The 13,129-nt window shown below is 42.1% G+C and overlaps 1 protein-coding gene across 2 annotated transcripts; it reads right to left on the minus strand.

Moving 5' to 3' along the window:
- Window positions 1-229: 229 nt before the first annotated feature.
- unc45b (unc-45 myosin chaperone B) lies at window positions 230-13,018 on the minus strand. Of its 2 annotated transcripts, none has more exons than XM_050051939.1 (20): window positions 12,876-13,018; window positions 11,768-11,929; window positions 11,636-11,672; window positions 11,329-11,504; window positions 10,992-11,081; window positions 10,417-10,584; window positions 10,047-10,212; window positions 8,731-8,901; window positions 8,436-8,607; window positions 8,035-8,335; window positions 6,266-6,360; window positions 5,922-6,063; window positions 5,699-5,839; window positions 5,451-5,578; window positions 5,071-5,137; window positions 4,791-4,904; window positions 3,604-3,719; window positions 3,350-3,467; window positions 3,103-3,258; window positions 230-804 (listed from the first exon to the last, which is right to left on the minus strand). In XM_050051939.1, exons 2-20 carry the CDS (start codon window positions 11,927-11,929, stop codon window positions 532-534), a joined length of 2,793 nt encoding a protein of 930 aa, XP_049907896.1. In that variant the 5' UTR covers window positions 12,876-13,018; the 3' UTR covers window positions 230-531. The 2 variants fall into 2 exon arrangements, with proteins under 2 accessions (XP_049907896.1, XP_049907895.1); XM_050051938.1 differs by lacking the exon at window positions 12,876-13,018 and adding an exon at window positions 12,595-12,728.
- Between the last annotated feature and the right edge of the window lie 111 nt (window positions 13,019-13,129).

The following is a 13,129-nucleotide window of genomic DNA, read 5'->3' on the forward strand; positions in this document are numbered from 1 at the left end:
TTCCACCAAGTGCAAAGTCAAGTCAAAACTAAGCTGTGTTGTCAAATGTCAGTTGAGGAAATGAATGTTACTTGTGTCCTATGTGACTAAAAGGAAGGTAAAAAGAAAGGAGGGTGGGTCGGTGGTTAGGTTGCATGCATGCACAATTGACACAGAGAGGCATTATTTAAAGGTCAAAGTGTTTTGGCTTCCAATCCATTTTGTCATCTAACTGCACAAATGCCAAACAGTGGAAACAAACACTTTAACAGGTCAATCTGAAAACATTTATTCACAGCTACAGTTCAGCACAAACATTACATTTCTTCTTTTCAAAATATAGAAAAAATGCTTCCTAATCAGAAACCCCCCATATATACTTACTTGACTGTCCCAGCAGCAAACAGCCTCTATCAAAAACACTGATTTATAATGTGAGCAATCATCTTTAGAGATTTGGAGCCAGGTTGATTTGGAAAAACATTTAACAAAAAACAGTCTGTATTTAAAGCAAATAAAGAAGAATGTCCATGGGTGTTGTTTTTCTGCATTTTAAGAAGGGGTGGAGAACGGTTTGATGAGACCAAGATCCATAGCTTTCACCAGGCATGTGCGTGCCACATCGATGGGGTCCTGCCTCTTGGGATTGTCCTCCGCCTTGCCGATCACTGAGAGGATTTCCAGCAGCTCGCTCTCGATCAGCTTTTTGGCCAGCTCATTGTCGTCTGAGTTGAGCATGTTGTAGACAATCACAAGGCCACGATGTTGTATGTCAGGGTGGTGATGGAGGCACAATCTCTGCAGGATCTCGAGCCACTGGGTCGTCTGTTGGGAGACATATCGGTCAGGGACACTGTTAAAATGTGCGAATGATGAGTCAAAAACATCACAAGCAGCTTTTCTAGCTTGGTAGTTTCGATATTGGATCATTGCAGCTCTAAACTGTGGAATCCATGAGTAAGTTAGTGAGTAGTGTTTGACTCAGACAGTGTTTATTTTGGTTTTAATGAGGATCTCCTTTAAATTCACACATGACCATCAGTTTAGTCACAGGGAGGAAAACGTGTGGAAAAATTGTTATCAGTGGTTCTGTAGAAGCTTAGTCATGTCACATGTAAAGAAAACATCCCCTGATAATGTAATGCTGATATCAGTGGGTTTTCACTTGAAGATGACAAATTTATATCGTAGATTCTGCATTCATGGGCCGATTATGAGACAATGGGCCCCTGGGCACCATTATGCATTAGTCTCTACCACCTGTCCTTCATAGTATAAGGGGAAGACACAGACTTTGTGGTGGTCTTGCAACACTCTGTAGTCGTTATGCATTTTCATGTGGTTTTGTGTTCCTTGGTGTTTTTTGTAGTTATTTTGTGTCTTTTTGCATTTTCTGTGCATCTCTTTTTGGTCATTTTGAGTCTCTCCCTGGTTGGTACGTGTAGATCCTTTTGTTACAATGCAATGTTCTGCTTGGAGACCTTTGGTCATGGCATTCATGTGGATGCCCAGTAGCGGATCCTGATACGGGCCGAAAGGGCGTTTGCCCAGGGCGGCACTTTGTCACGACGTGTGGGGGGGCGGCAGAATTACGTGACAGCGCCTGAACGTAACACAGGCTCCGCTCCAGTTGACTGTAGTGCTGTGCTGCGCTGCTGTGCGAGCAGCGTGTTACACACTGTCCATAACAATAACTATGTCAGGTAACAAACTTCGGTCAGGAAAATGCAGCCCGAGCCACGCTCTAGTGTGCTCACCTGTAAGTGCGCGCACGTGTCTGTGTGTTTGTGTGTGTGTGTGTGCCATGGGGGGGTGTCGCCCAGAGCGCCATTTAGGCTAGAACCGCCACTGTGGATACCACTTGATGCCCTCCACCCAACAAAACACCACTGTGGGCAGTTTCTGCAATGTGGCATGGGGCATTTTCCTGCTGGGGGGTCACTGCCATGAGGAGCGATACTTGATGTGCAGAGGTGTTTGGGTGGGTAGAGCACATCAAGTGGCATCCTCATAAATTTCTGGACCAAAAGTTCCCCAGGGGAGCAATCAATGTTACTCATTTCACCCGACAGTGACTCTAATTTTTTGGCTGATTGGTGTATGTAAAGTAGTCCCTGTGAGCAAAAAGTTCAGGTGGCAGACTGCTCTGACTACTCTGTTTGCAACAGTTTTTCCTATATTCTGAGACAAGCTGATGCCAGCTTATGGTGGATTTCATTAAATGGTCATCTGCTCCAGGCATGCTACTGCAAGTGTTTACTGTACATTACATAGCCTACACTGCTACATGTCACTACATATTAACATCTGTGAAACATAATCTTGGTTGCTGATGTTGATGTTGATGTTTCTCCCCAATCATATTCCTACTGGAACATGTTCAGTGGTGTTTAGCTTTTACTGGTGATTTTATTTAACAGAGAAAGTGCTGTTGTACTTCACAGTCATTTTACCAGCTGCAGTACAGAGACACCGAGATACAGAAGACCCGGAAATGCTGACCAATCAGAGCAGACTGGGCTTATTCCGGAGGGGGGGCTGTAAACTTGGTTTTTAAATTGCTATATTATTATTACAGCTGTGATTCAGCAGCACTGCAATGGCTTAATATTGCGCTTACATGACATTAAGAGGAGACTTGTGAGGGACACATTAATTAAATTATAGAGAACCTATTATGCTCAGATTCATACTTTGTATTTTGGGTCTCTACTAGAACATGTTCACATGCTTTACTCTCTGTGTTGGAACACCTGTTTTCACCCTCTGTCTGAGACGCCCTGTTTTAACGCCTGTCTCTCAATCTTAGCTACAGTATCATAGGCCTCTGGTTAAACCAACTACACCACAGAGTGAGACCGAGCCACCACAAAAACATGCAAGTATTACTAATTAATAATATGATGCCTTTGCAATCTTGTACACATGGGGCATGTTGCACCTTGTGTCAACCAGGTTATTTGCTCCTGTGGATTCTGCCAAGTTGTGTACGTTGTCACTTCCTGAGGGAGGGCTAACCAGGAATTTTCTTGTCATTTTTCATAGTGGGGTACACGTGCTTTCAAACCAGACTCTGATATGATACTATAATTCATATTAAGTGCTACTGAATGCTGTACATACCACCAGGGTCATTTTGGTGCAGAGCTTCTTCTGAGCAGCAGTGAGCATAGCAAGAGCTCCAGCTGCAGCAACCTGAAGGTTATCATCATCCTCGCCACATAGCAGTACCAGCAGCTTCAGCTTATCATTGCCATCCTCCAGATATCGCTCTTGGACCTAAGACACACATGTTTGGAAATGTGTTTCTTACACTGACTGTGTATTATCTGTCATTATGTGAGATTTTTCACTGCTTCTCTGGTCTCACCTCTTTACATGTAATAAGGTTGCACATGCATTCAGTGGCAGCCTGTCTGATCTGGTCATGCTCCTCAAACATGTAGTTCTCAATCTCTGGCAGGGCCTTCTCTTTCACAATCTTTACTCTGAAAAACAGATGATGTTTCAAGTGAAAACCCACAACAAGGAAAAATGTCAAAGCTGCAGGCTGCACTTGCAGGAAATGAGTTATTACTAGGAATCACAGTGACAAAAATAGCAAGTAATGGTTAAAAATGTTACCTGAGTTTTTCACTAAAACCAGCCAAGTTGGTGAGGCCCCTCAGAGCTTCAAAGTTCTGTATCCCTTCTTTATCTGTGTGAAGGAGGCTAACCAAAGGTCGCACCACCTCGTACACCTGTCAGCCAGCAAAGACAGAGGATTGAATTTCAACAAGTCATTTGTTCAGCAGAGGTACACACTTACTGAAGTCAGAAACATTGCCTAATTCTGAAAGTGAGTGATAAACGGTGTAGGGGAAACAACATTTAAAGTGTAGTTTACCAAGCCACTATCTACTTCACAATGAAAAGTAAGCTACATCTCAACTACTCAACAATTTTAGCTTGTCAAAGCAAAACTAGTTTTAAAAAATAGTTCAACATCCAAACTACATCACCGGAAATGATCATAATCTGAGTCTGAAATCTCACATTGTTTAACAGACGTACAACTACAGTGGCACTGAATGAAGTGTAAATGTGTGTTTGATTTCAGGACTAGGGCGGGCTAATGGACACCTCACACTGAGGATGTGTTTCAAGGAAAGGATAGGGAGCAATTGTTGGGGTAGTATCAGAGAAATGCTAAACTTCTAGGGATATTTATAGTATTTGATCACAGACATCTTGGTTGCAAACCAAAGGTGATTTTAGTCAAATAGCAGATGATTGTCACGAAATGACAACTGTCAGCTGCAATGAGCTGTGGCATTGTGTCATACTGTATGGCGAAAATGTCATGAGAATACTATGAATATGTTGTTTTTAAATAACTTAACAAACTGCATGACCCAAAGTAGATAACTTCTGAAAAAGCTACTTAGATTTGAGTGTAGTTAAACTTCCACCCAACAACTGAAAGCTGTGGTTGAACTAACTGAACCACATGGAGATAACTATTTCCCCACACTGGTAACAAACAGACATCAGTAATGATAAAACCAATAATAGTGATATAAACCACCACCAGCAACGGCACCAATAACACAGAGAAACACTGAATAAATTGTCCATCATCTCCCAGAATATCCAGAGACAAAGGGAACATAAAGAAAGAAGGCATTGATGAGGGCAAGAGGAAAAGTGTGTAGGCTGGGAGATCAAAGAGAAGTGGTGCCTCAGTTATTTTCCATTCCCTTCCCCTACTGTCATAGCAACAAGACTGTGACAGTAACAAACGAAACAACTGCCGTTGACTGCTGTCTTACCCTCTCACCAGGGAAGGCGATTTCTGGGTTGGAAGTAGCTGCAATCTTGGCAAGGGCATGGCATGCTTTTGTTTTCCCTGCGTCTGTCCCCTCCAGAGCGAGCGGAATTAAAGCCTGAGGGCAGAGCCAGATGTGAACAAACAACAAAAAGCAATCAATTTATCAAGTCATGTTTGACTAGTTTTACAGGAATTTGGTTCAGTTCTTCTTTTTATATGACTGTGACATGGTGCAGTGTCACAGTCTCACTTGTACATTGATTTACAAACCCATTACTCACCTTTCCCCCTCCTTGGGCTACGATAATACCACGATCTTTGGGATCTGCTGACAATGCCAAGAAAACCCTGAAGATAGAAAATAGAAAATAGATTCAACGGCCATAAATTTCTAAGCAATGTTGTAATTAAAGGTGGAACAAACAAAAAATCTGATGTATTTATTTGTATTCTTGTTTGCAGTCCTCTTCTCTGTAAAGGAACATCGAGACATAAACCTAAAGGCATTCTTTGTGAGATGTTGAAAATGCACTGCTTTAATATAGGCCTGTCAGGATGACGGATGACTAAATTTGAGTCAGCTCGGATGATGTCATGGGTTTGGGGGATTCCAGTGAGTTGTGTAATGTGTTTGATGACAAATCAAAATATCCTCTCTCACCTTGATAGCATCTCCTTGGTCTGGTTAGTCAGGATCAACGAATCTGCTTTTACCATTACTGCCAGAGCTGAAGTGACTCCAGCCTTTAGCAGCCTTTTCACTCTCTTCTCAATGAAGTCCTTCTTGTCCTGAGAAAGGAAAGTAATCAAAGTATGTACATGTACATAAACTGCTCTACCTATGTCAATTTTAACATTGTGATCTGTGGTCTAAAAGAACAGTTAAGTTTCCTTTCCCTCCTCTTTTACCTTGGGGTGTTGCTCAGGCACATGTTGCTTTGAGAACTTGGCGAGTTGAACCAACTCAGGCATGATTTCTTTCTTTTCGTAGCAGTTGGTGCAGTTAACCAGGGTGCAAGCTACCGCGTATATGATTGTCTTATCCGTAGACTAAAAACACAGAGAGAGCAGAGAGGTTATCTCTAAATCTGTATCACATACACTGTATATTTCCTCTGGTCTATTGTCATACCTTGGCCAGTTCAAACATGGCTTTCAAAGCAGGCTCATCCTCAACCAAATCGTCTTTCACGTCAGCGTCATTAGTCAGATAAGCCAGACCCTCGATAGCCCACTTCCTTGTTTTGGTGTCAATCTGAGGGTTGCAGAGCCACCTAGAAGAGTAAAAAAGGGTTAGGGTTAGGAAGTGTGGTTAGTAATGATGTTAAGTGATAGGACTACAAAGTACTCTAACAATTGCATACATTATACATATTGTAAGGAATTATATCAATTTTGCATGGGGTTTTCTATCTTCCATCTTTTTTTTTTTCTGTCATGCACAGCCACTTTAAAATTCTGTATATGAGTACTCACTTCCTGCACTGCTTGGCCAGCTTCTCTGTGGAGCCCTCAGCAAACTGTCTTAAACTGTAGTCATCACCTCCAGCTGAACCCAGTTTACAGAGACCCTGGAGAAGATATGGACATGAGTATGCATACCAATATGCACTCAGACAAAAACTAGAAGTTGCATTAGTTATATTTTATGTATCAAAGTTAACAACAGGGCTCAGTTGTTCAGAAGTAATCTGATCGCATTTCAGTGATCAGAAAGAAGGCTTCTGAAATCAGATTAGACCATGTACTCCAGTCTTAATATTGATCTGGATCAAACCCTAAGTATGGTTGTTCAGAACTTTTTAGTAGGATTAGGATACAGTAAAATGTCAGTTAAAAGCTTAGTCGCAATTAAATGCCTAGTCCCTTTTACTAGCCCGGTGTAGCTACACATTTTGACAAATAAAGGCCTGTCTCAATTAGAAGCCTGGTCTGGTTGCCAAGCAGTTCATTTTTATAGAAGTTCTTTGGATGTATAAAACAGAGTTTTGGCTTCATCAAATTATGTGTCCATTCCTCGATTGCCCTGTAGGTAATTCATATTTCCTTAGTCCGTAAGGGTCCTAAGATCAAAAGAATCAAATGGGTTTATTCTGAAAATTAATCCAAGTTGTGATTTTTTTCTTTAGCAGGATAAAGTGGTGCTGTGTCGGTATGCCAGGGGGCCATAATCCTCGAGTGCCAGAACTCACTCTCTCCCTGATGCGCTGTCTGTCGGAGCTAAATCAAATGGATCATTCTTAATTGAAATATTATCTGAAGCTGAATTTTTATACAAGTAATATTCATGTTGGTTTAAATAAACAATTTGATTGTATATCTTCATCTTTGCATCACAATAGTTTTGTGTGAAAGGAATTAAAGGCATGTCTCATATAGACGCCTGTCCCAGATATAGGCCTTTTGTCTCCACTGATTTAAGCAAATAATAGCCCAGGCTACTAATTGAAGTTTTACGGTACCTTTAATCAAACCCCCACCCCCTAAAAAAATCAGTTTTGTCCTGATCCAAGGGTGGCATGAGGGACTATCACCTATCATCACAGCAAAAGGGTTCTGGGTACGAACTCGCTGGCTGGCTGAGGCCTTTCTATGTGGAGTTAGCATGTTCTCCCCATGTCAGCATAGGTTTTCTCTGGATTCTCTGGCTTCCTCCCGCAGACCAAAGACATGCAGTTTACTTGGTGACTTTAAAATTGCCCTTAGGTGTGAATGTGAGCATGAATGGTTGTCTGTCTCTATATTTCAGCCCTCAACCAGGGTGTACCCCGCTTCTTGCCCAAGCTTGCATAGACTCTACTCTACACTGGCTATTCTACCTGTTGTTCTCTACGTAGCTAGTAGGCTACAGTGTGATGTGTAGTCCCATTTAGAGCACTGGTTATCCGGATTTTGTTGTATCTGGATCGGGCTGGGCCAGTCCAATGCTGTTCTGAAAAACCAGCCCAAAGGTAACATGGATTAGTTGATCCTGGATAGCAAAACATGGGATTCGCAAATTTGGATCATTCTGTTCTGGATTAAACTTTTTGACCAGCTGGACCCAGAGCCTCTGTGCCCAGTGCAACAGCAGCTGCTCACTACGTTTTACTTACCTGCACTCTCTTGCATTGTTTTTAGTTCTAACTGTGATGTTTTCATAATGTGTTGTATTGTTATTCTTAAGTCTGCATGGGCTGTGGCCAAAAAATGATTGAATAATAAAGTTCTACATTTATCCATTTTTTTTTTTTTGGCATACTCACCACCAGTGCACGAATTTTAATCTTCTCATTCTTGGTCTTCTTGTAGATGTCCTTGAGCAGTGACACACCGTTGGTGATTATGAAGGACGCGCGGCTCATCTTCGAGGAGGAATGGATCAGCGCCTCCACAGCAACCATCTGGTCCACCTCACGTTCAGAGCCACACAGTGCCACCATCATCTCCATTATACCTTGACGTCCTATCAGAGCATTACCGACATCAAAGGGGCCCTGAAGCAGCCCTGAGATGGTGTTGACAGCATGAATGGTCTTGTCCATGTTGTTAGGGTCAATTTTGGATCTGTGGACAAGGAAAGAAAAAAGCATAAGAGACGGCGTAAAAGATGTTAGCTTGGACTTCATTTAGAATGGATAAATGATGAATTTTTTTATGGAAGTACTTTATATATTCATCACAAATGTCCCTGAAGTTGTCTCTTTCGGGGTCACATGAGAGGTCGTCATAGAGCCTGTTGAGGAGCACGCTGGCAATCAGCTGTGTGTTTTCTGTCAAGGGCAGCTGGTCTGGCAGTTCAGGAACCTGACCACACACCTTGAGGATCTTCTTCAGACCTGGCGAACAAACACATATATTTATATACTATCTGTCAAATACACTTTGTCAGGGTGTCTGGAGAGCAGCAATGGATGGTAGCTCAAACCAAGTAAGTGGCCCAATGCAGCTGCGTGGCTCACCGTGGTCAATGGTGAAGAGGGTCCGGGAGTTGTCTCTCTCTTTCCTGTCATTGCGAGGTACATTTTTGCTCAGGAGGTTCAGCGCCTGGTCTCTGCCATGACCAGATACCTTCTTGCTACTAACCATCTCCACCAGAGAGAGGAGAATGGTTTTCAGGTCTTTGGATGTATCTGCAGAATGGAAGATTATATTAAAAAAATGTATGTCTGAGTGAAAAAATACCTGTACTAACAGCAGCATAGCCACAGCCATGCTTTCTCTTTTACACTCTGTCTGTTATGTTATTGGGTTTAGTTGAAGATTAAAGCTGAAGTAGGCAGAAATCTGGAAAAGGCAAAAAAAGAAAGAAACCTCCTCCTGCACCTCAAGCCCCTCCCACCAGACGACCATGGGCATATGCCTCACACAGTAACCCAGTTTCTCCAATACACTGAGGGTTTTTTTTCATCATAGAGTTGCACAGAGCTCATTCGCTCAATTAGCTAACATTAGCCACCCCACCATTTCTTCGCTTACTCCCTGCCCTTGCTGCCAGTAGCTTGGGATACAAACTTTTGCACATCAGTTGTAGTGGCTCAGATTTGACTAGTGTGTACCCACCAGCGCCAGGTGTCACAGTAGACTGGTGGCCAGCAGCAGCACTGGGTTTAACCTATTAGCTGATCCCGCAGGGAGTCAAGGCTGTGCCGCCCTCCAGAGATGGGGCCTGAGTAGTGCTGCTGTGGCCACTGATTGGGGGTCTGTCTCTAAAGGTGCTGCCAGCTCTTCATCTCAGTGAGGTGGTCTGTAGCAGCAGGGAGTAAGACGGGCTCAAGACTCTAGCTAATGTTAGCTGCCTACATAAACGTGAGCATAAAGCTGCAGCTGATATTGACACATGTTTTACTTCATTTATATGTCTTTTAAAATCTCATTTTGATAAGTCCATCTTCCTTTTTGGGGGTTGCTTCGCAATTGTCTGCAGGATTCTGCACCACTGAATCAAGCTTTCACTGAAGGAACACGCACCAAATACAGTTGTCGTATAGCCAGTAGGAATGCCCTCTCTCTGAAATGACCTATAATTGGCCAGTCACCCGTCATAGCCTACATTTTTTTCTGAAGCCTAAAAACAGAGCGAAGAGGAGGTGCAGAAGTCAAGTGTTCTCTCAGTCCACTTTCATTACAATATGCATATTGTTTAATGTGGGGTTTTTGCCCAACAAAGCAAAATTAAACTGTCTGCTTCAGCTTTAAGAATTAAGCTCTGAATAAGTCTTTATAATAAAATCTACTTTTTGCTAAAGATATGGATGATTCATAAATTCTTTCTCACCCAAAACCAAGGCCTCTTCTTTTCCATATTCCCTTTTATCTCCACCAGTGAGGGAGTCGTTGATGCACTGGAAGAGGTTGCAGGTTGCCAGTGCGATCTCCTCGTTGTCAGCAGCCATGATGCTGCACATCTTGTCAATGCCCACCATGTGAATAATGGCCATGGTCTGTTTAGGGGTAGTGAAAATAAACAAACACTAAGTGCATCGGGGGAATTAAATGCAAATAATAATACACTTTGTTATGGAATCATATAGTAGTTTTAGTTTTAAAGTTCGACAGTGTTTAAAAAAGGCGAAACAGTTGGCATCATCCCATGAAATCTTAGATTTTCACTCTCTCTCGGCCTTTGACTCATTTTCCATGCTCACCCGAGCTTTGTGTCCTGTGCACATCCCTGACAAAGTACGAATAGCGGCCAGGATCATCTCTGGTTTGCCCGTCTCTATCATGTTGAGCAGCAGAGGCACTCCGTTATTCTGGAAGATTCTCTCTGCTCCGGCGTCCTCTCTTGACAGCACAATCAGATTGTTGGCTGCCTAGACATAACAGAATGAGTATCAGAAGTGAAAGATTAGTAAACTTTATTAATCCCATTTGGGAAACTCATTTGCCACCGGAAACGACTCATATGGACAATTAACAACAAAGACAGTGTATTAACAGTGCACAGTTAATACAAATACACAATACAACAAATAGATAGCACCATAAAAAGACTAAAGACTTCCTGAGTCATTCACTTAGTCACTCCCTTAGTCACTAAATTTGACCTTTGTTCTCTTTGCTATAGTAACCAATCACTGGGTCAGATTTCCTAATTAAAAAAACAAAAAAATGTAACGTCCTGCTGACCCTTTCGGCTTCCTCAGAAAGCCAACCACAACCACACACTTCCGCATACTGGCAAACAACAAAAAATGAAGGTCAAACAGAAAAAACTCACTTTTTCCCTCTTTTCCTTTTCAGTTTCTTCATCGAGAAGAATGTCAAACATGTTCTGTACCCTGGAATCTGTGGAGAATGTTGTCTTGAGCTGTGGAGAATCAAAATGAAACTTTTATCGTCTCCTGATGGTAACATGTTCCAATAATATTGTATTTCAGTAAAAGTCCATCTGTCAATTTTCCTTATTATCAAAAAAAACATTTATTTCTAATGTCACAACAAAAACTGCATAAACTAGTTTGGTTTTATACCAAAAAGCTGGACGTATTTATGCAAAGAGACTTTCTGTTTCGCCAACACATAGACATAGGCATATTGTTCTGTGTAATGCTGACCTTGGCCTGGATTTCTGCTCCTAGCCTCCGGAGAGTCTCCAGGAAGGTCTTGTTCTTTGGTTCCAGGGTGGCACATCTCTGCACATCTTTAAAAGCCATGTCCAGTTTTCCTAGCTTCTCCAGAGCTTGGCAACGCCGGTACAAGGCTTTAATATCTGCTGCGTCAACATCAATTGCTGTCAAAGGGAAAAAAATTAGAATGAGCTTGTGGCATTTGGTTGAAAGTTTGTGATTACTGGCTTTTGGTGTCATTGCTGCTATTGTTTTGTTTGATTCTGTTTCGGGTGTTGGTTGGTTATTATTTTACCTTTAGATGCATCAGATGCTGCATTGGCATAGCTCTCCTGTGAGATAAACAGAAACAGTTAAGTGAGGAAATGTGCAATTATAATCTCTTTGGTATATGATTGTTTTTGTGCTGCTTTACCAAACTGCTTACCTTTTTCAGGTAGCATGCAGATCTGTTCCTGTAGATGACAGCAAGCACTTTTTTGTCCTTGCACCCCTTGATGGCGTTAGAGTAGCACTCGATAGCTTTGTCGATATCTCCCGCCTGGAAGTGTTTGTTTCCCTCATCTTTTAACTGCATCGGGTCTCCCATCTGGTAGAAATAGGGATTAGTTATGACATGTTAAATCTAACATAACTTTGTTTTTTTTCTTTTCATGTAAAATCCAACCTGATGAACAATTTGTGTCATCACTTCTTGTGTCTGTGAGCTGTAAGTGCCACTGGTGACTACCAAAAGTCTGTTTTATTATTTGACATTGTTTCCAGTAATCCTTTTTTACTCCCAGTGGCTCTGAAGCAAGCTCAACAGCTGCTGCACTGTGGAAAAAAATGTTTATGGCATGCATGGCCACCAGTGAGCTGATACTATCAGACACAACAAGTATGCCAACCAAAGCACATTCTATCTATTTCAATGCCATCAGACAGGCAGATATGAGTGACGTATTTTAACTGCAATAAAGCCACCAAAGCTTCGTCCTAAAATCAAACATTTCAGCCACATTAAGCGATATATTGATACAAACAAATATGTCAAATAAGCTAAAAATGAAAAGCAAATCTGCTGAACAGTTTTACACTTTCAAAGGTGAAAAGCATGCGAATAGGGGCACAGACGCAGTTCAAATGTATGGCATGTGCGCGTGTATAAAGTACAGGCCCTTATGTCACATCCATCCTGGAGAAGAGCAATCATCTGTCAGCATGCTAATATTTAAAACTATACTGTATCATTATAACTGTTTTTATTCTTACCATTGTTGGGAATCAGTGTCCTGTGGACCTGGGTTTCTCGTAGCAAATGGCCACGCACATGTTATCTCTAACTTTAAATGGCCTCCCCTCAGGCCTTATTTGGGCACGGTCTCGTCCCCCAGTTGGAGCCTTGCAACAAATGCCACTTTTCCAATGGACAGACACCATCTCTTATCATCTAGAGAACAGTCTATCCCCCTGCTTATCCTAAGCACTCTCTGCATACCTGAACGTCACTAACATTAAAACAACAACAGAACTCTGTGGAAGCTGTACAGTACCTTTAGGATTGTGTGATCCTTCTGTCGCTCTGCGTAGATGGTTCAGACCTCCAGTAACTAACGCTTGGTAAAAACTTTTTCTCTCTTATGTAACACCTTCCCCCACCAACACCTCATTTATATTTATGGTGGATCTCAATGAGGTGGGACAGACCCAAGGTGGAGCGTCCGTCACACATGGGGGTTCACTGCACGCACGCTGAAACCTCAAAGAACAACTTTGCACCAAAGGTCATTAGATACCATGATTAACT

Source organism: Epinephelus moara, chromosome 8 (assembly GCF_006386435.1).
Source record: "Epinephelus moara isolate mb chromosome 8, YSFRI_EMoa_1.0, whole genome shotgun sequence".
NCBI classification, from domain to species: Eukaryota; Metazoa; Chordata; class Actinopteri; order Perciformes; family Serranidae; genus Epinephelus; species Epinephelus moara.